This window comes from Eublepharis macularius, chromosome 2, assembly GCF_028583425.1.
Source record: "Eublepharis macularius isolate TG4126 chromosome 2, MPM_Emac_v1.0, whole genome shotgun sequence".
Lineage (NCBI taxonomy): Eukaryota > Metazoa > Chordata > Lepidosauria > Squamata > Eublepharidae > Eublepharis > Eublepharis macularius.
Window position 1 is genome coordinate 50,766,598 of NC_072791.1, and position 23,445 is coordinate 50,790,042.

The 23,445-nt window shown below is 40.8% G+C and overlaps 1 protein-coding gene across 1 annotated transcript in view; it reads left to right on the forward strand.

The window, feature by feature from the left end:
• The window catches only part of EGLN3 (egl-9 family hypoxia inducible factor 3), a 43,608-nt gene extending 20,665 nt beyond the window's left edge, over nucleotides 1–22,943 (forward strand). Inside the window, exons 2-5 of the mRNA XM_054972727.1 lie at nucleotides 8,889–9,008; nucleotides 13,911–14,047; nucleotides 16,191–16,264; nucleotides 17,752–22,943. Of these exons, the coding sequence (XP_054828702.1) occupies nucleotides 8,889–9,008; nucleotides 13,911–14,047; nucleotides 16,191–16,264; nucleotides 17,752–17,789 (369 nt within the window). The 3' untranslated portion in view covers nucleotides 17,790–22,943. The remainder of the gene's footprint in view (nucleotides 1–8,888; nucleotides 9,009–13,910; nucleotides 14,048–16,190; nucleotides 16,265–17,751) is intronic.
• The last annotated feature ends 502 nt before the right edge of the window (nucleotides 22,944–23,445 follow it).

The following is a 23,445-nucleotide window of genomic DNA, read 5'->3' on the forward strand; positions in this document are numbered from 1 at the left end:
CGCGTAATTTTTTAAAAAATCAGTAATGGAATGTCATGCATTATATTGATACAATATTATAACAGTATATCAGTACCTCTGAATCCCCAGTTTCAATTTTTTCTTCTCTAGCCCCTTTTGCTACAAAGATATAAGGGGGAAAGTGTATGTTTACAACAAAAGGGGCTAAAGCATTTTAAAAATGAAACTGGGAATTCAGAGAACTTGATACACATAGTGTCATGATATTATTGTGATATAACAATATTTAATTGCTGATTTAAAAAAAAATTAAACCCTGGTGGTATGGGGAAATAGCTACTACCAGGAGACTACGGCAGGGAAACTCTGGATATACCTGCCATTTTGAAGTCCTGTTGCCCGTTCCTGTGTGGGGAAAAAACTGTTTCTTTTGTACATCCCTGGACATAAAGTAGAAGCTCAAACGTGAAATTTTGAAGAGCAAGTTAAGGTTGCTTTTTTCAAAAAATGTGGGGGAAATGGCTGGGCATCCATGGAAGGGAAGTTTTGCAGTTTGTCACTGCAGAAAATTCTCATGCTCAAGCCTTATCTTTGTTCTTTATCTCATCCCAGATAAACAGCATGTTATGTTTGAATAAAAGTTGCCACCTATTTTTCTTGAGAGTCTCCTTTTTCTTTAGTAGTTGCTCAACAGGCACAAATATAACAGGAATAGCTTGTCATGCTCTGGAAAGGCAGTGATGAGAAAAGCTGTCCTGCATCTACAGATAGATATACCACATGCCTTCCAGCTAGAATTAAAAGCTGCAACTTCAGTTTGAACACTAAAACACTGAGTTAGAATTGGGCAAACCTGTTCTTCAAATCTTTTTCTTTTCTTTTTTTTTTCACAGCAGCCTGTCTGGGTATTTCCCCTCTTTTTGTCTCTACAGCTTTGGAAAGAACGTGAGAAACACAAAAGAAATGAAGGATTTTGTGTGCATTTGTGAGGGAGAGGGGAAATTAATAAAAGGGAGCTTTCAGCAAGAATCAGAAACAAGAAGTGCTGTATGTTTTGTATGTGCTTTTCCTTCCCTCAACAGTTTCGCTATGAAGTGTACTCTGGAGTGAAGTTTGCATTTGATTGCTGATATCCTCACGCTCTGCACGTAGCACTGTCATTAAGCCATCATCTCGCTGGCAAGAGGCCAGATCACTCAGCAGTTCTGAGGAAGTCTTCCTAAACCGAAACAGCTTTCACTAGTGTGTGTTTGTGTGTGTGTGTGTGTGTGAGTTGATGCACCAAGTGTATTTACATCTGCTAATCGGAGGCTAACTCTTGACTATCCCGAAGGAAAAATAATTAATTTTCAGTAGCCTCAGATTTCAGGTTGTGATGGCACGGCTGCTCTCTGCATGCCACCAATTGGTTTTGAACATGATGTGCACTTCTGTGAACATAAAGCGGAACAACTGCCGCATGCAATTTCAACATTAAAAAAAGAATTTTAATGTTCAGGGTTGCAGCAAAACTGTAACGAAAGAATACGAATGTTCAGAGTTAAATGTTCATCTTGAGGCTAAAGAACAAGGCAACACCCTCCTTATGCAAGAAAGGAGATCAGTTGTTTTAGTAATTGGATGAGACTGGGGTGTTCAGAGCAGGCAAAATTATGATTATATTGCTAGACAATTCTATTCAGCCACAGTTTATTTTCTTAGTTTCAGCTTTTTGTGTTGTGGTAAAAATGCAAGGTGTCAAAACATAAGTGGTTTGAAAGGATTGTTGTGTTGGCTGGGTTGCATACTGGATTTATTTGTTTGCTTGCTTTACTTATTCACAACTCAAAAATAAATCTAGAAGCTCATGACGGGATGGAGCCATTGATTTCAGGACTTCAGTATGTGCCTATTTCTCATATTATACTCACTGGGATTTGACTGTCATTGGTTTTGAGCCTTGCTGAGAGCCAGACTAGGTGTCCTTGAGTCCGACCCATAGATGCTGCTGTCATTTTAAAGTCTAATGAGTTGATAGTAAAATGCTGCAGTGTGATGAGAAGAGGTGCTCTTATCCTTCCCTGCCTTTTCAAGTGCCAGAGAGGCTGCTCCCATCCAGCTGTTTCAACGCTTGAAAAGGCGTTCTGGGGGAAATAAGCACCTCATCCCACTATCCTTGGGTTAGACCCATAGACACTGTCACGTCTAGTTTGGCCCTGACTAAGGGCATGCTAAATCCCACCCTTCCCCCCGTCCCCAAACCTCAGCCAGTCATTTATTAGTGAAGGAGGGAATCTTGAATCCCATCCACATCCCTACATTGGTTACTAGCCAAATGTCTGTTAGACTTTTGATCAATGTTAATTAGGGTTGTCATCCTTCTGGTGGTGGCTGGAGATCTCCTGGAATTACAGTTGATCTCCAGACATCAGTTCTCCTAGAGAAAAATGGTTATTTGGAGGGTGAACTCTATGGCATTATATCCTAATGAGGCCCTTCCCCAAACCCCACCCTCTCCAGTCCCCACCCCCCAAATCTCCAGGAATTTTCCAACCCAGAACTGGCAACCCTAGTGTTAATCTTTCTTCAATTTTAATTATTTTATGGGGTCTGGTCCATCTTGTACTTTCTGAAGATCTCTTGGAGGTTGCATAATTATGGCCTGATCCTGTGTAAAATACTATTTTAGTCAAAGCAACCACAAATACTCCATAATTAACACTAAAAGCAGCCAACATGCAATGCATTGGGATAGATCATAGTGCCCTCCTAAGCCAGGTTACACCCTTGTAAATCATTAGACTTAAACAGCATTATATCCTTTTTACCTAAAGGATATAGTGCTGTGAGGCTAAAGATCTTTTAAAAATATTTAGCAGCAAGATAGAAATTATAATACAAAAGATGGACTAAAAGCAGTCTACAATATCACAGCAGCATTCTAAAAATGTCACAGTTGTTACAGGCCCTTAGTGCTTTAAAACCATCCATCAGTCTAAAAGGCCCTCCAGAAAAGATTTTCAGATTTATTATGTGTGATTTAAGTTACACTGCCAATTTTGACAGAAAGGCAGGGTATGGAACGTTTAAATAAACATATGAAGTTGTTTTATGCCAAATCAGAGTACTGGTCCAGTCTTATCTGCTCTGTTAGTGGCTGTCTATCTCAGGCAAAAGCCTTTTCAGCCATCATCTCTTAGATCTTTGTTACTGGAGATGCCAGAGATTAACTAGGAGACTGTGCAAAGGCATACATACCATGTCGTGAAATAAATTGCTGCTCTAGTGTTGTGAATGGACCATAGATAGCATGCTTTCTCATCAGGGTAGGCTAAACTCTGCTATAGTTGCTCTTTCCATTTCCCCATTACAATAGCCCACTGCATTTGCAGAAGGCAAAACTTGTAAGGGGAAGTTATTTCCCTTCACAAATTTGCCCTGCTCGATTGGGTTCAGAGTCTTTGTAACAACTGTATTATTCTGTCATGTTAAGACAAGAAAGTGGCAATAAGACTAGGACTAGTAATAAGAGTCTAACCAGGACTACATTTAGAGGAACGTTTTCTGAGGTGTAAGGATTTCCTGCCATGGAGGATTGATTGGGAGGGGGTGCATTTGGGGCTGCCGTGGGGAATGGAGTGGCAGGAAAGTTGCTCTTTGTGGGTAGAAATCCTTGTTCCTGCAGAAGCATCTAGTCTGGACCCCAGCCATACTGAGGTATGCTGTAGCTGTCACTGTCTTTGTTGGTTTAAAACAAAGGCCAATACATATCATATATTTAAAACTTATTTTTAGAGTGAACCTCAAAGTGTGTTTGAATAAGGGTGAACCCGTCTGTTTAGTAACACCAGTTTTATTGCATCTGTGCCACACGTGTCAAAAAGGGCATAATGTTGTGCTGTGGTTCTAGCTGTTGGCTTGACAGTCTCTGTGATATGGTTGCAACTGCAAAAAATTCATTATGAATTATTCTGGAGTATCATCAAGCTCATGCAGCCACTCCCTCCTTTCTTTCTCTCCTTTCATCGATAATGAAGCACATCTGCCTTCACAGCAAGTCCATACAATGCTGTCATATGCAGACCACAGATTGTGGCTTATTCTGCCTCAGAGCTCTTGACTCAACCATAGTTTAGACTTGGTTTTGAGGAAGGAGAACAAACTATAGTTTGTGGTTCAGATGCAAGGCAAAACAATGGTTTATTGCATATGTGAAACTGTTGAGCCTTGTGCAAGGAGATGAGCAAGTACCCGAAGCCCAGGAGCCACTACTTGTTCAAGTATTGACAAACTCTGGTTTCTCATTACACTCCTGAACAGTATCTGTGTATTTGGGTTAAAGATGTAGTTGCTTTCCATTCGCAGCCACCCAAAGTGGCAAATATGGTCAAACATTACCTATATTATGTCTGGGTCACTCAAGTATTTCTTCCTTTTTCCCCTTTGCATAAGAGTGATGCCAATTGTAGTACCAACATCTAGAAGCCCTGCAGAGGCCAATTTTGTACTGGAATCATTCCAGCCAAAGCTCTGATAAAACTTGATACTGTTTCAACAGGCACTAGGAGGACTGCAACAATTTCCCTTCATTGTTCAAGCTTTCATCCAAGCAGGGCCAGCAACTGGGGAAAGTATATAATGTTTCAGCACTTCTTTTCTGCCTGCATTTTGCTGCCATTTACTTTCTCTGTTCTTTACATAAAGATGATTGATCCTTTTGAGAAGCTGTATATTTTGCATGCAAAATATGTAGTATTTAAATATAGAGATCACCTTTTTGTAAGCTCAGAACAAATAACAGTACAATGAGAAAACAACTTTAAGGCATCCTGTTAACATTCCAATATGAAAAGCTTTTAAAAATCCCGTAAGTGCTACAATTCCAACTTCAACAGACTCCTAAAATCATTTGGAATAGCATATTTGGGGGGGGGGGGTAGAGAAGACATCCAGGTTCCATTCAAGTAATAACTTACTGAGAATTCCGAAAACAGGTATGATGATTGGACAGCTTAGGCATCAGTTGGCTGAATTACACCCTTCCCCAACCTTTTTTTTTTTCAAAAAAGCATGAATTTTGTCTGGAACTTTTTCACTATATTTCAGAAAGGGAAATCCACAAACAGAAGGTGCTTTCTACATGTTAGGTAATCTCGCTGATTAAAACTTGCGTCCAGAACCTGATAGTTTTCTTGCTTGTTCAGATTTCCCTTTCTGATGGTCATACCTCTGAGTTCATCAAGGATAACCTTGCCATCTTAAGCAGCAGTATCTCCTTTGAGATCAATGGGCTTAGAGGGATAGAACTCTGCCTAGGCTGGCACTGTGAATCATTTAGAGAAACTGAATACAACTGTCCCTCCATCTCCAAATGATAAAAAGAATTGTCAAGGTTTTCTGCTCTAAACATTTGTTTAGTTTCAGGAGCATATAAGACCATGGGCTGGGGCCTTGGTGGGGCTTTGGCAGAGCAGGTATTGTTCATGACCCTTCTCTCAATTGTTTCTATCCAAGAACTGGTGGTTTTATCCTACCTGCCCCCCTTTTCAAATAAAAAGCAGTTTGTTTACTCTCCAAGCAGCAAAACTTACAAATGTTGTGAATTTCTATTTTATGTATATGTCTACAACAAACCCAAAATATATCCCTCACCAACATCAAATGCAGAATGTTGTTTTTTCAGTCTGCTTTAAGTAAAACTGAAGAACGAAACTTGCATAACTACTACATTTTTCTTTCGAGGTGAGAAGGGAAGGAAGAGAGATTTTACAACTCCAAAAGCTTTAAAATATGAATCCAATAATATCTCTTTGGGCAGAGCTGTACTAATGGCAACTGAATGAACTTGGTAACCTTCCCAGACCATTTCCTTTGTATAAATTAACTGTATATTGTTCAATCTTTGTCCAAGTTATCCTGCAGCACATGTATAAATTATTATTCAAATCATGCAGATTCAAAGAAGTGTTTTAGGCAGCTTGGCGTTGCTTGTTTTATTCATTCAGCCAGTTACAGTGCAGTGCTGAAGAGTGTTACACCCTTCTAAACCCATGGGCTTAGCAGGGTGTAACTGCTTAGGACTCACTGTCAGTCTTCCTGTCTTCCGGTCTATATTGTATTATGCAAAGAGGATTGGGAATACTTAGTTGTACAAGTGTTGCAGCTTTCTTCATAGCCGCCTCAGTAGGTGGTGGCAGAAGGCTTGTCTCACACTTGGCTGTCTCCGATCCAGGGCCTCCCAGGAAAACGGAGGTAGTGTTGTTCATTCCCTATGAGCATCCCCCCTGGATCCGAACAAATGATGGTGATTACAATCACTAACAACTGAGGCCTCAGGCCTCTTCTTGTATTTTCCTAGTTGTAAAAACAGGCTAAATGAGTACGTGCAGTAAAGAAGAACCACACCCCCTGCTAAATGTGCATTCTTCCATCTCATCTTCAGTTGTGTGTTGTGGTTTGGGGGATGTTTCATATTTGGTTTTCTGATGGAGTACAGAAAAAGAGAATTAATGGTTATAGCAGCAGATGTGTAATCAGTCTGAACAAAAAGTATTGCTTCTGAAAAGTGCTTAGTTACTTCTGAGGCTCAGTCCTGCCATCAAACACGTACTGTCCTACGGAAGCACAATTTGTATATCTCGACAAAGATCTGGGGACAAAGTGAATGAAGTTTTCCTCCCTTTAAGGCATTAGAAACTCAGTGGTTGCTGGTGCTTTGTGACATGAGATATAAGGCAGCTCGGGGGGGGGGGGTAAAACAGGATTGCTATAGTACTTTTTCAAAATGGGAAGATGCAGGAGAGAATAGTCTGGCATTTTGGTACCTAAAATAAATGACATCATAGTTAAAAGTGCTATTAAAGAATGAGAAATACTTCTTCAAGTAAGGGAAGCCTGGCAAGCTCAGGGGCAGAGATGAAGGAAACAGAATTTTTGAGCATCAAAATTACAGCCGATTTTCAGTAAGAAAATGCTCATTGTTCACTTGGGCAAACTTTCAGTGAAACCCTCTGGTACCAGATGTATTGAGCACAGTAAAAAGTTATCCTGCATAAACCTGATTGAAATGCATGTTAAGTGTTCCAGATGCCATGAATTTCAATGGGAATTGTACATGAGAATTTCCTGGTAAACATTGTCCCTAAATTAGACATTACAGAAAACCTGTGTAACCAACCCATTTTTTATTCCAGAAATGCCAGCTCTGATAGAGGGGCAATGAGAATCAGCTGAGGGGGAAGAGGGGGTAAATTTTCTCCACCCTCCCCTCCTCTGCTCTAGACTGACCATTTCCCTATTCCTCCACATGGTATTCCAAATACATTCTTGTGAGGGTGAGGGGTAGATGTACGACTTCTGCAATCCAGTGAGTTGTCGTGGACTTAGTCTTAAAGTCCAGAGAGCTGTGCTTTTGCATGAGGGAAGAGTGTTCAGGATGAGAAGCTCACCCCCTCCTTCTCCAGGCTTGCTAGCCTCCTAGTGGCTAGACCATGCTTCCAACAAAGTACAGGAAATAGCTTGGCATACCAGTGGCTGGAGTCTGAACAAGACCACTTGATGTGTTCGGCATGGTTGTCCTATGATTATTTTTCAAAACAAGGGAGGAGGCATTTCATTTGGCTCTGTCTCTTATGTAGGGTTGCCTTACCCCCCCGGCAGGAGGGGCGGGGAGACCTGGCACTTACCTTCTTCTTTCATTTTCTTCTTCTTTACTTCTGGTGACATCACCGCGCAGGCACAGGGGGCATTCCTGTTTCACAGCAGACTGATTTGGGCCTCAAATGGGCCAAGTTTAGCCCATTTGGGGCCCAGATCAGCCCGTGGCAAAGCGCAGAAGTGCTACCAGGGTGGCACAACGATGTCAGTGACGTCATCGTGCCACCCCAGGACCGTGCCTGGGAGGCCCGTTCCCATGCCTTCCTCCCCCACCAGCAAGGTAAATGGAGGCGGGGGGTGGAGGGTGAAAGCGTGGGATCTCCAGCCCCCAGCAGGGGAATGGGATCCCTACTCTTATGGCAGCCATTTTGGGTTTGGCTCTGCTGCCTGTGGCAACCATTTTGGGGTGGTGCACACCTCTCAAAATTATAAAGATTCCTGAAAGCTCAAAAAGGATAGTGACCCCTGTACAAGACCCCACTCAGCAGTGCATTTAATTGGGTGAATTTGGACCAGTCACTTTATGTCAGCCTAACTTACTTCACAAGGTCATGGTGTGTGGACAGAGTGGAGAACCACGCAGATAATCTTCAACTCCTTGTAGGAAGAATGAGATGACAGTGTGGCAGATATAGGCATATTTTCTTGTGACATTTGATCCCCGATCTATAACCCAGTAGGACTAGAATGGACAAGACGTTTACTTAAGGCAACTACGTGCAATCAGGTGGCACATGCTGACTTCTCATTAATTTCTGGAGGATTTCCACAAGAGAATTTCATTCAAGATTGTGTCAATTGTTCCTATATGAATCCTGCTTTTTAAAAAATTAAGTTCTTTGCTGTTATTTTATGTACTATTCCTGAGTTTTACAAACTTTGAATCTCCAACATGTTAATGAGTCATTATTTCACATTCATCACCAGGATCAATATTCTTTAGAACCATTGCACTCAGGGCCAAGCTACAAGTGACGAATGACACTTGAACGGCAAGTGTATTTCTCTCTGTTCACTTGCCCTCCACTTGCGCTCCACTCAATCCACTTGCCGTTCAAGTATCAGTTTGGCCCTCAGTTTCACTAGAGGAGGAATATCTTTGTGAATGTGGTTAGATCAAGATGGATAGCCGTGCTAGTCTGTCTGTAGCAGTAGAAAAGAGCAAGAGTCCAGTAGCACCTATAAGACTAACAAAATTTGTGGTAGGGTATGAGCTTTCGTGAGAGATTATTGAAAAGCTGTGGGAGATTATTTTTGAAAAATTAACCTTCTCCTTCTATTTTCTCTCTTAGGCTATGATCGCTTGCTACCCTGGGAATGGAACTGGCTATGTGCGCCATGTAGACAACCCCAATGGCGATGGACGTTGCATCACGTGCATTTACTACCTGAATAAAAACTGGGATTCAAAGGTAAGCTGGACAAGACATTTTGAGATACACATGAAAAGAAATTCTCAAAGTAGCTTATTTTATCACCCATTTATCTAACACTTATTCTCCACTGAGTTCTGAGCAGCATATGTCATTCTGTTCACCTCTACTTTTACTCACAACAGCTCTGTGAGGTAGATCAGGCTAAGAGAGCATGACTGATACAAGCAAGCTTTATGGTTTAGGGAGCGTTTGAGTCTGATCTCTGCAGTCCCTGGTGAACATCCTAACCTCTCTTTCGTGTTGGCTGTCTCATGTATCTATTTGTTCTCTGTTCTGATATCACAGTATATTCCTGTCTTCTCTTCCGCACTCTAGATCATCTGCTCCCTCAACTGACTCTGCCCTTTTCCCCTTGTTGCACTTAATGCCTGGAACAACCTTCTACAACACCTCCATGATGTCTTCTCTCTTGCTCCCTGCAAACACACACCTCTTCCCTGAAGGTTTTGGCACAACATGTTAGTCTCTATCCTCTACTGAAACTAAGTATAAGATTGAAGGCACAGTCTTCTCTTACTTATCCTTGCCTTTCCCTCTCTTCCCCTTGTTGTTTTCCTTGACTTAAATTTCAGATTGTAGGCTCTTCCAGATAGGAACCTATTATCCTATACTTGCCATGGATGTTGATGATACTATGTACATTAAATAAATGTTCAGACCATTGCTTCTAGTTGCATAGGCTTGGATCTTAAGGGTGTAGTCAACATGAGAGCAGTTCCTCCAACAGAACGGCATTTCTGTTTGTAGAGGAGATGGGGATGGTTTCTGCCAGTTTCCCTTGTGCTACAGAATCCCACTTTGTCCAGCACATGGTTCTTCAGGATCCACTGACCCACTGGAGCACAGTTTGAGGGGTGGGAGACAGCAGGTTGCAGTGGGAGGGTGGGCAAGTTGCCTTCCTCAAATACGAGTCTGGTTTTACTGTTAGGAACACAGTTGGTAGCAAGTCCATTCAAAAAATATAAAGAGAAAATTTGTTTTCTTGTTAATTTCTTCTTATTTTGGATCTTTATTAGGATTCTCAGGAAGGCTGGTTGTTCATTGTTTAAAGAAATTGATAATGAAGGTTTTAGCTTGGATGAGCAAAAATTACACCCACAAAAATCATGGAATCTGACAGCTGAAAGAGATTAAATAATGAATGAGAGGGCAGGTTGAGGTCCTATCACCTGAGCATGAACTTTTAAAGAAAAACTTAAACATTTGTGCATACACGGTGTTCTTTTTGGGCCTTGTATTATGTATAAGAAAATAATGGAAAGCTTTATTCATTGAGAGTTTTTCCTCCCCTGCATACCTTAGGTCCTTGTAAAAAAGTAATGCATTGCTAAAATACCTGTTTGGGAGCTTGGAGGCAGGTTGTCATACATCAGATGCCAAAAGAAGTTGGCATTGTGTCCTTACAGTTGCTGTCTATCAAAAGCATAGCTTTTTCAAAGCCCTGAAGCTGGATTTACACTTTTTAAAAAGAAATAGTAATGTTCAGCCCATGTGGATGCTAAGGAAAGTTTCAGCGTTTGCTCGTAATATGAGAGAAGGTTGAGAGTCTAAAGTCTTGGAGTAGGGAACGGGAGAGTCATGCCCTTGGGTTCAAACTGATTTCTGTCAGATGGATGGTTCCTTGTATAGATTGTATACTTCAATATCAGTCCATGTCATTTCACGCACTTTGTTTGTATCTCTGTGACTACATTTTTGGATGTATCCTTAAAAATTTTCCAAGTGTGAATGTAACAAACCTATGCATTCTCCAGATAACACACTTCAGGAAGTCAGGATTGGCTACGATTCCCTGTTGAATGTGCATTTGATGGTAAACCTGGCTTTACCACTATGTAATGTGTGAACTGATCCACACTGAGTCCAAAGATACAAAGTATGCAGCTTTGTCTTTCTCTTCCTATTTCAAAAAGCAGAAAGAACACATTTTATTTCATGTTCATTCCTTTGGTGGTATTACTCTATTCCATGTGTTTCTTCTTGTTTTGCAATTCAAGAATGATCTAAAGGCAGCTTCTTACCAGAGTTTTGTACTGAGTAATACCCAGATACAAAATACCTATAGCCTACATTGGTTATTGGTTTAAATAATAATAATAATAATAATAATGTCATTGGTAAATTGCATTTCAGAGAATAATGTAGGCAATAAAAGACATGTGCATCTTACATAGATCATTCAAGGACATCAGCTACATCTTGTCAGCTTGTGTCCCAAGGCCTTAGCCAGCCTTAGTACCCTACAGTCATGGCTGGCTCTGGGGACTGTGGGAGCAAAGCTGGCTTTGCAGACTGCTTGATTAGATTTCTGGTCTCAGAGTAGGGTTTCCCCAAAGTATAAAGTATCTGCCTTTTCCTGCTGTGCTTCTTGTGAGGAAAAGTGTTGAACACAAATCACAAGCTGCTGCATACCTTAAGGCTTTTAACCAGCATTTGTGTAAGAGTGGATGGCAGTACTGAAAGCACAAGCAGCAGTGTGATGCAAATAAATTATCCAAGCTGTTGAACAGATCAGTACTAAGCAGAGCTACTGCAGTCATTCCATTGAAATCTCTGGAATTAGGCAGGAGAAACTCTGCATCAAAGTATGTTAGCATAAGAGTGAGAAACAGTTGTCATTAGGCAGTGAAAACTTTGTTTCCGGTAGGTAGCTGTGTTGATCTGCAGTAGAACAGCAGAAATTGAGTCCAGTGGCACCTTAGAGACCAACAAGTCCAGTTTATGCACACCACTGTACAAATGCAGGACAGAAGCTTAAGAACTACCTTATACAGGAAACCTACTGATCGGCAAACATATCTACACGCCTCCAGTCACTATCCTAAGTACACCCAACAGTCACCTGCAGCTAAGCTCAATGTTACAGCCATATCTGTTCCAATCCCTCTGCGATTTTCATCTACAACAGACATTTTTGGAATTACAATACTCATTTGATGTAGTAAGGATATATCTTTCTAAGGGATAACCTGCTAGAGGATAACCCTAACAAAACAACAACAGAACACCATATAGCTTTCAGCTCAAACCAGTTCAACACCTCATTAATTGCCTGCAACCTGTGCTGGACAATGGCACTCTTTTCTCACGAGCATTGGGAGGCATACCTTTTCTTGCCCATAGATAGCCCCATAATCTTAACTTCTCACTCACAGTAATGTACTTTCTAACACGGACACAGATTCAGGGACCAGGGCCTGTAATAAAACAAAATGCCAACTCTGTCCCCATTTTCCCTCAGTCAACACCATCACTGGACCTAACACCATCAGTTATACTACCTCAGGTTCATTCACTTATTGATTGATTGATCGATTTTATCCCATTTATATCTCTCCCTCCACGCAAGCAGGCTCAGGGCGAGTCACAACAATAATAATTCATGCAATGAAAATGTAATTTAAAGTAGAGATAAATCACATAAAAACAATAATTTAAAAGTTCTCTGCCATGAAATCCAAAAAGGCTGCAAATGGAGCCATAAAGTGCAGACAGTGAGATTGATCTACTAGCACATCCAGGGTGGCATGGTATAGCGGGCATGGAAAGGGCATGGGCAGCTAGTGGAGACAGATCGCTGGCACCTCAGCCATAGGCCTGGTGGAACATTTCCATCTTACAGGCCCTGCAGAATTGCAACAGATTCTTCAGGGCCCAGGTCTCCATTGGAAGAGCATGCCACTTGTTCATCTTTTAGTGTCATATATGCTATCAAGTGTCAGCAATGCCTTTCCAGTCTCCACATCAGACAACTGTCAGTTCCTGCACAGAATAAATCGACATAAATTTGACATAAAAATCACAACACTCTGAGCAGAACCACAAGTGACAAAAGGCACAGATTGGACACTTGTCAGCTTCCCTCAAGTTTTGATGGGAAATGTAGGCATCCTGGTCTCGCAGCTTCACTCTCTGACTGCTGTCCAATGGACTTTTCAACTGTCACTTGTCCAACATTCCGCCTACATTTCCCATCAAAACTTGAGGGAAGCAGACAAGTGTCCAATCTGTGCCTTTTGTCACTTGTGGTTCTGCTCTCAGAAACCACTGTACCTTTACATTCTGACTTCTTTCATTCCTCCATCCCTCCCACTTCCTGATCAGATATAAAGGTTCAGAGATCTCTACTGCTCCCTTTATCTGAAGAAGGGAGCTTTGATTCTCACAACCTTGAACATCTTGTTCGTCTCTAAGGTGCCACTGGACTCAAATCCTAATGAAAACATTCACATGGAAGTTTACTGTCATTAAAATTTCCTTTGCTTCTCTGCAGAGAAACATCAGGTACTAAAGTCTTGGCAAGTGGTGCATTCTCTCTTTCTATGAATAGTTTGTTTTTTATGGACAGTACAAATTGTTGTAAAACACAATCACTGCAATACACAAATGAAGTTAAACAGCATAAAAAAGAGTCACTTATATACATGTTAAATAATAAAGTAAGCAGGAACTAGAACAGTATCATAAAAGCCTTTTTATAGAGCCAGATTTCTTTTGTTTCTAGTCTTTGAGAGCAATCCTGAACAGATCTGCTTAGAGTCCTACTTTGGTCTTACTTCAGTGGGACTTCCTATCAGGAAAGTGTTCTTAGAATTGCACAGAATGTCATGTCATCAAATACAACTGTTCTTTTGAGAAATAATTTTATATTTATTCCATTGGCAGCCAATCTTAATTACATTAAATTTAACAGGTATGGGGAAGTTGTTAGTGCTGAGTGACTCTCTATTATGGTTTATCTTTAATATTTTTGTCTTTTAAATTAAACATTCTATACCATTTCTTATGTGCTTAAGAAGAAAATTGATTTTAAGGTATGCTTGTGAATAAGAGTATAAAATCGAAGAGTTCTTTTATTTCTCTTTCTTTTTCCAAAAGTTGCATGGTGGGATTCTACGAATATTCCCAGAGGGGAAGTCCTATGTAGCCGATGTTGAACCCATCTTTGACAGATTACTTTTCTTCTGGTCAGATCGAAGGAACCCACATGAAGTGCAGCCTTCCTATGCAACGAGGTAATTAATATGTGGTTTTGTCTTCATGGATCCAGAGAAACAGGCCCATCACTCAGAGGTGGACCACATGATTTGTAAGCATTAGGCCAGGTTCAATCCCTCGCATCTCCAGTTACAGGATTTCAGGTAGTAGAACTGAGAAAAACTTCTGCCTGGAGAGTAGCCATTATGGAGCCAACTGGGCTAGGAGCCTACCTCCACATAAACTAACTCCTTATGTTCATAAAAGGCCCAACTTAGGCCTGCTATTAGTACTATAATTGACTTTCCCAAAACATTTCTGCATTTCCAGCAAAAGCTGTGTGAGACAGGTTTAATACTCACAAAACTAGATAGATATATGTGTGTAGTATGCAAGAAGGTACCTTGCCTGTGGTTTTGCTGTTTTTGTGGTTTACCAGTTTTTCGCATTTAAGGTTCAAAATTAATCTCATTGTGCTGTACTGCTAACTGGTATTCATTATGCATATATTAGCTATGAACATATGGAGCTAACTTTTATTGTGTCAGACCACAGGCCTATCGAGATCTGCTGTGACTGGCATGTGCTCTCCAGGATTTCAGGTAGAGGCCTTTCACATTACCTACTGCCTGACCCTTTTAAACTGGATCTGCCGGGGATTGAACATGGGACTTTCTGCATACAAAGCAGATGCTTTACTGTTGAGCCACAGCTTTTCCCCAAGGTGACCTGCAAGGAAACATGATGACATTTCCACCCTCCAACCCAGACCTCTTGCCCATGAAAGCTGTAATGGGCTTGAGCAGGCCAGTTTCCCCACAGTTCTTTTTTTGTCCCTTTAACAGAATCAGCTGCTCTCAGTATTATTAGGGTGCTGGGCATGCTAAAGCTTTATTTGGCTGTTTTGGAAGAAGGTTCTTATTTTATTTACAAACCAGTTTTTTCCTGCATTCTTGTGGAGCTCACAGAGAACTTCACCGCCCCCAAATCCATCTGCTGTGGGCTCCATCAGAAGTTTTTATAAGAGGCATTTAACCATTAAGTTTGCTGACAAATGGAACAAGGTGCAGTGTGCGAGCGAGTGAGCTAAGGTGAAGATAAACCATTTGGAAAATCCTTATCCCATACCTACCTCCCAAATCACCCTCTTCAAGATTCTAATTCCTCAGGCTAATTCCCCCATTCTCAATATTCTTGCCCTCCCACAGCATGCTCAGTCTTAATCAGGCAAGTGTGGTTGGGGATCATTTGACTAATTTGCAAAGTCATATTTTTCTGCACAACTGGGAAATTCCTCCTAAGGGAACTGAAACATTTATGTTGGCCAGTAAACCACCCACCTAATTGTTAGATACAGTCATCAATGCATGACTTTATATAAAATAATATGCAGATGAAGGTTGGCCTGATGGCTTACGAGGTTTCCATTGTGTCTCAGGATGCTGAATGTTGTCCAGTCCTGTCCAAAAAGACTGCTGGTGCTTGGGAATCTTCTTCACCCAGGCTCGGTACACACAAACAAACTTTGGCAGGGCAGATGTTTTAAATGCAGTGCAGACATGCAGCAAAATAGTTGTGGGCAGTGGATTCCCTCACATCCACTCTGTCACTACAAACTCCAGCAAGAGTATGCATTGCTAGCTTGTGCAAGTCAACCCTCAACACCTTTTACATGTCCCTCAACTACCATGACTGTTGCTAGGTCTTGTTTTTTGTTCCCCAAATCAGGACATGTATACAGATTTCGTTCATTTCAATGGCAGCATGCATTAAGCAATTGGGCATCTATTTACCCGAACACACAAGTTAGGCACATTTTGGGAGGCCCATTTTGGGCACAGTTCCGAGTGTTGGTCCTTAGAATATTGCTAGATAATATCTCATAGTTGCAACTTAGGCAAGTTGTTTGGTGTTCCATTGATGTTTACAGGGATCTAGTATTTGAGGGAGATGGATGCAGAAAACCAATTATATTTTTCTACCTATACATACACTTGGTGTGAACAGAGTTCTGGTGTCCATGCCTAGACACCTACAGTCTCATCTGGTAGCTTTGTAATGCATTCTGAATGTTGCAGTAAATCCCAGTTTCATTATTTTTGTATAAAAGGGGAAAATCTAATGATCTGTTTCTAGTTGGGTAGCTTTTGAAGATGTAAATCGATTTCTTCTCCTTTACAGATATGCCATGACTGTATGGTATTTTGATGCTGAAGAAAGAGCAGAAGCCAAAAAGAAATTCAGGAATTTAGTTGGTATGATAAGTTATTTACAATATTATTAAATTTGTATAACCATCATATAGCACTTTGGGACATCACCAGATCACTAGAATTAATTGCAGAGGGATTCACACCTATGGCCTGATCTTGTGAAAGCATTCTGAGTGTGGGAATTCTGTGCAAAGAAATAGTGCCCTGGGTATGCTGCAGCATGGGTTAAGCAATTGGGCATCTGTTTCCCTAACATGCCTTGTGCGGTCTTGGTGTCTTCCAAAGGGGCAGCATGCGCAGTCTTCTAGTTCCCACACTTCTCTTGATTAGCTGCTGATCTTTACAGAGATCAGATAGTGTCACTTCTTTATATTGAGGTCCAGAATGCATGTTATGGGGAATCTGTAGTTTTGGGGAATGGGCTTGTAGCACTGTTGCAGAGCATCTGCTTGGCATGCAGAAGGTCTCAGGTTCAATACCCGGCATCTCCAGTTAAAGGGTTCAGGTGGTAAGTGATGTGAGATTGCTACAATACATGGGTTTCTTTAGTGGTACTTAGGTCTGTGTAAGGGATTGTGCATGTCCTTGCACAGGCAGAAGAATATTGTTGGATTTAGTATCCACTGCAGTGTACAGCAGGCCTTCAGTGAACAGAAGACTCCTGCATGCAGAAAGGCCCCTTTGGATGTAACCCAGATTTTCTCCATATCCTGGAAGCAGTAGTCTGTGCAGCAGAGATTGAGACAGAGAAATTCTTTGCTCATGGATATCACGTTTGGCTTCTTTAATGATACGTTACCCGGGGGGAGGTGGTTGCCACACATGACTCATAATGTGTAGTTTGGGATGAAACAGTTTTAGAAATGCTAAACATCTTGCAGGTTTAGCATTTCTGCTGAGCTCCAGTACATTTCTGCCCCATCCTTCCTTCCAGAAGCACAGGGCAACACGTGTAATGTTGTTGCTTCATATTGGCCTCATAACAATCCTGTGAGATAGGTTAGGCAAAGAGAGAGAGACAAGCTCAGCATTGCCCAACTTCATAGCCAAGTGAGGATTTTAATCTAGGTCTTCTTGATCCTAGGCCAAGCCCTTTCCAGTATAATATACTGTTCTGTTCACATAAGAGACTTAGGCAATGCCCTTGAGGAGCTAGTTGAGATAAAAGGCAAAATCGGGTTTTGGTTGTCATTTCTCTTTGTCTGAGTCAGCAATACTGGCTTGAAATTATCTGGGATACCTGAAGCACATTAATAATTCTTGATGCATTGTCACAATACATAAAAGCATATTTCCTAGTCCACTACAGAAATCCAGTAGCCCATTCTTTCTGCATGTCATTATATAACCTGTAGCCTTTTTGAGAGGAGTGGGGCCCTCACTGAAATAAAAAGCAAAACTCACATTAACATCCAAAATGCCTTTCTCAAGGAAAAAGAAGTGGGTCTGAAGAGAGAGAGAACATCTGGTATTGTTCGTGTTGGATATATTTGCCTTTTAACTGTGCCCTCATTTTTTCCCCCTTATAGATGCTGGGAAGACAGAAGCAGTTCTCAATGAAGACTGAGTAGTGACTTCCCAGTGTAGCTCTTTAGTAGTGATATTTTGGGGACTCTTTGCAAGCAATAAGATCCAAAGACAACATGGTTACTGGACACTCTTCTTACCTGCGGATATGCACTGTTTGGGGCACTGTTTGGTATTTGCATATTATACTGATGGTACTTATGGCAGCCTCCTAGCCAACCCATTGGGCATAAAAGCACCCCTGTTTTCTACTTGCCTTTCACAGAAGAATGCCACCAGAGTTTTTAGAAAATGAAGAAGATCGCCAAGCTCTCCTGCTAATGTCAACCAACAGGCCTTTAGCCTTAAAAGATACTAAACATTCAAAATACCTGGGGAAACCTGACTCTTATTTGCACTTTATTTAAATATTCTGGTTCAATGGGAAGGAGCTTTATAAAGGAACTTCAGTGGCAGACTGCAGATGGCAATCAGGAATGCAAAATAGAACTGTGAGGTTGCAGAGCGCCAACTTGGTTATGCTCAACATGGGGCCTTTGATGGGTTGCCTGGTCACTTTGCTGTACAGACTATTGGCTTAACTGTCTTGTATCATTAATTTCTAAAAAGGATAAGCCTCCCATTTGCCATAAAACTGCCTGGATTTGATCCACATTGCTAAAGTTGAGCAGCGGCAGCGGTTCCATTGCTTGGCCTTTCCAAGCCCCAGGACAGGGGCAGAAGCAGTTGCGCAGCTGTCTACTATTTTGTGAAAAACATTCTCTTTCTGCTATCTGATGGATCTGTGTATCCTTTTTTAAACTCTGGGAAAAGTTAATTACAAACTAAATGTGTTAATGCCAAGAAATTCATTTTTTAAAAAAAAACAACAACAGATCTTCCACCAGCCGCGCATTGAATGACAGAAGTGGAACTCTGAGAATCCAGCTTTATGTTTGTTACACTGAAACAAATGCATTGCAGATAACTGTAGCCAATTAATGATGTGGGATGCAATCTTAAATCAAGCTGTGATTAAATTTCTCAGTCACATAGATGGGGCTAAGGATTGTAGCATTGGATCTTAAACCTAATCACAGTTGTTTTTGAATCTATGAGAATATGTGTTTACTGTTGCAGCCTAATTCTAGGATTGGTTGGAGCGCCAGAGAAGGGGTTTCAGATGGGATATACCAGTTTCTGCTTCTACGCAGCATTGTAAAGCGTTACCCTGCAGGCAGATGCACTTTTGAAGATGTGTAGGAATAGGGCTCTTAGCTTCCATACTACCAAATTATATTCACGCTGCAGGCCAGATGTTTGTGCACGTTCATTCCTTGCTACACAGAGCGAAAAATAGTATCAGCCCTAAGTGTTCAGTCCCCCCCCCCCCCACACACACAATCTCTTGTATGTGAGCTGCAAGTTCTGTACACAGTCAGGTTTGGTAATGACTAAGCACAGATTTTCTTATTCTAGAGCAGACCTGAAGAATCTGTGTCCTACTCAACTAAAATCAGCCAGATCGTGCATTGTGGTCTACAAGCTACTTGCCAACTTTCATTTCTGGCAGGAAAGCAAAACCAGGAGGTGCATCAAATCCCTAATGGGCCACATACCTGGCTTCTTGAGTTGAGTGCAGCTCATGGATCATGTTATGCAGGATTGAACTAGGGCAACTTCACTTAGTGATTTTTCTAGTCTTGGTGGCAGAAACCTGGTTCATGCTTAGAAACAATATCCTTTTTTTCTTCAGAACATGTAATGTAAACACTCCTGGATTATAAACTTTCTCTTCATTAGTATCTACAGTTGTGTGTCAGAACACCTTTGTTCTTCCACATGCATATATTTTCCTCCATGTGCTGTAGCTTTCCAGAAGTGCTATAGACTCTGGCAATTTCCATTCTTCTTTTCCATGCTAACCTGCTTGTTCTTCAACCAATTCATTTCCCATGTTATTTTTTTAATGCAGCTAAAAGAGGCATGGCTGTCATTATATGCCTCATTCTAGGACAAGCACATTGCATTCCCAGAAAGTGGAGCCAGCGAACAAGACTAGTATTTAAGAAGTGCCCAGCCTTAACCACTTTCTGTTGAGAATATTTCATATAGACAAAAATGCAGGATATAAAAAGCAATATATTTCATGGTGGTTATTGGTTTCACAAAAGAGGGTTATCTTGCTGCCTGCATTTGGGACTTGAATTTTTAAGATATCAGAGTGACTTCTAGAGGGGCTGTAAAAGACCTCTACCTGAGACCCTGGGGAGCTGCTGCCAGCCAGAGTAGACAATAATAGTCTTGATAATCCAATGGTTGGTATAAGGCAGCTTCAAGTGTTCATGTGTTTGCTTTTTCTCAAATTTTCTGTTGAAGAGTCATGTGTAACCACATAGCTTGTCACCATTTTGGTGAGACTGCCATGTGACCACTGGTCATAAAGCTTTTCTTGCATGTCAGGAAAAAAACAGTTTGTTCATTTGGACTTCCGTAAATGGGGCACAGGAGTCAGTTAATTTTACATTACAGAACTGATCATTACCAAACTTAGTTAGGTTATTTTTCTGTGTCAGGATTCTCTAGTACAAAAAGGTATCTCAGTTCATGTTGTCTAAGGACATGCAAGAACGCATGATGCTTCTTGGAGAAAAGCCTAGGGCTGTGCGGCCGGAATGGGCCTAGTGGAGGCACACTGCTGGAAGTCTGATTTGCAGAGACTTTTTAAAAAAAAAACCTGACTGTGACATAACTATAGCCATTTTAAGAACAAAAACATATTGTTAGAATTGAAAGAAGTTCTCATCTTTAAATCACTGGTGGCCAGTGTATCTCAAAAGCAGTAGTGCTGCAACCAGCATCCCTGTGACTCATCCACCTGCCCGTCTACAGTTTTTCTTGACTCTGAGTAAACTTTTCAAGATCACTGCCACCCTAACTATGCTTAAGTGAGGCTTCCTTGAGCTACTGTTGGTTGGATCCTACAGATCCATGCTGTTAATAGTGCTTTCCTCCGGTTCAAGGAGACTTCCACTGGCAGAAGATGGGTGGATGGCTCCATACACGAGAGAAAAACCACCATTAATAGAACAGATTTGTAGGCTCCAGCCCCATGACAGAGTGTAGCAGGATGTTTAAAGGAGTTAAGATGTACCTTATTTAAGGAAGATATTCATTATAAACAGCTTAAAGTTTTTAAATGTAAAAATATTGGCTCAGAGTTTTTCCACAGGATTTCCACTTGTGGAATGTTTAAAGGTATTTGTGCTGCAGTGACAGGATAACAACCAAGGTTGCTTCACACATGACATTCTTCTTGTATGGGTATAAAAAACAGGTCTATGTTTACGCACACTAAACATCACAGACCTGTCTCTTTTGCGGTATATACATGATTGGGCAACTATGGTTTGTAACAGGTTCCCATTACATATGTATATGACAAACCTGTGCACGATCTTCCTATAAGATTATGGTGATGAACATTTCCTCCTTCCTGTCATCTGTGAACCTGTGTTCCTTACTTAAATACAAATCAAAAGGGAGAAAAACAGACTTAGACATTGATTCCCTTACCTGCCCTTGATTCGTCAGGGACTCCAGAATACCTATGATGGAGTATTTCTGTAATATCCCCTCTCTTCTTCATTTTTTAAAAACTTAATTTCCTACTCGATAGTTAGCCATGTTGATCTGCAGTACAACAGGATTTTAGTCCAGAGGCACCTTAGGGACCAACAAGATATTCAGAGTATAAGCTTTTGAGAGCCAGAGGTCCCAGTTTCATGTCTGAAGAAGGGAGGTCTGACTCGAAAGCTTGCCCTCTGAAAATCTTGTTGATCCCTAAGGTGCCACTGGACTAAAATCCTATTGCTCATTTTCTAGTTAAGACGAATTTCCTATTCATACCTTTGAATCATCTCAAAACTTGAAAACCGAGCGTACTCATCAGAAGGAACATTTCAGGGATCCATTGCAAAGTATTTGTTTTTAATTGTGTAAAAATCTTAGGATTAAAAATCTTAATGCAGACATTAGGTAGGAATTGTGTTAGCAGCAATCTAATGAAATAATTGGATTAACAAAGAAACTTTACTCATTTTTAAGAGCCTGAAAAGAAAAGATTCTCTTCATTGTCCCTTTAACATCACCACAGGAAGATATCGGTGAGGGACTGGAACGGGGAAGATCTGAAAGGAAAAGTGAAATAGCTGTACATTTAGGCAAGATTACCAAGCACTTTTGTTTCGTATCCATTCAGACAAAGCAATGAACATTAAATGGAGCACCAGCATAATCCTACGGCTGTTGACCGGGAGGTGACACCATTTGCCTCTGTGGAGAAGCTGTACACAAGCCCTGGCTCTGCTCTGCTCATGTGTAAAGGAGATAGTCTATGATTAAAGTGCTGATATTCATGATGCTTATAAATATGTTATAATTGCTGGGGGTGTCATTTGATATTCAAATTGATTGATACGGCTTTTAATTCTTCAAATTTTAATACAGCTGTATAACCAAAATCTCCAGTAGGTAAGTGTCTTTCCGAAGACATCGCTGAAAGGGCATAATTTTTCATAAGCAGGACAGAACTAAAAAATTTAATGCTTATTACAAGGAAAAGCCAACTTTAATATTTTCTTTTTCAATAAATATAAGATTCTGAAACACAGAATGCTTATAATAACATGAGCAAAATGGCATTTATACACCCTCCAAAGTTTTTGTTCAAACAACGTGTTCACTGTGAAAAAGATTTTGGGCAAGAAATCCAAGTACTGTTATTTAAAAAAAAATACTATTCCTATGAAGAGACTGTTTCTATTTTTGCCTGATGTGCTAACAGGACTGTATTAATCTCAGTTTCCTTTATTCTATGAATCTGTGACTTCTGGAATTCAATCCCTGTTCTCACCCTAGAGTTTTACTCTGTTGATTGGGTAGCATTAGATTTATTTTTAATGTCGTTGGTTCTAGTACTGCTTGCATGGAAATCACCTCTGTTTGCTGGCGGATCATTCTTTTTACTCCTTTGACTTCCTCCCCACCAACCTCTCTGGGTATATCTATTGCCAGGCTGCATGCTGGTCATCTTTGCTGGCAGGTGGGGTGGATACTGAAACATACTGTGGTATTTTGCCATCCAACCTATATTTTTGTGTTCATGTTATTTAAAAAAGATGTAGAATGCAATAAAGTGTTGCAGGAGTCAATATACACTTGGTCATGTCGTATTCTGCATTGCTTCAATTAATCTTTTCAGTGTCGTGTGTCCTGACAAGCCAGGAGAGTATGAGACCCTATTTGGATTTATAGTGCTGGGAATTTTAGTGGCACATGAATCTGTCATTCATTATTGTTGGTTTACCACAGACCATTGCATTTCGACTCTGGGTTGATATGCAACTTGGAGAAACTACCACTGGAGGAGAAAAACTTGTATCATTTAATTGCATTTTTATAGTATTTCCTTAGCTAGCTGCACTCATTTCTGAATGCCAGTATGTTCCCATACTTCTGATACTTTCAGATATTTTGTTATGTTTTTGTATGTGCTGGGTACTTCTTTCCTACTAATTTTTTATACACCCCATCCTTTTTGTGCTGTATAAATAATGCTCTGTGCTAATGTTCCCACAGCAATCTCTGGGGGTCATAGTGGCTTAAAGAAGCTACACTTTCCTAAGCAATCCCTGAACTTAGGGATGGCTTCATGG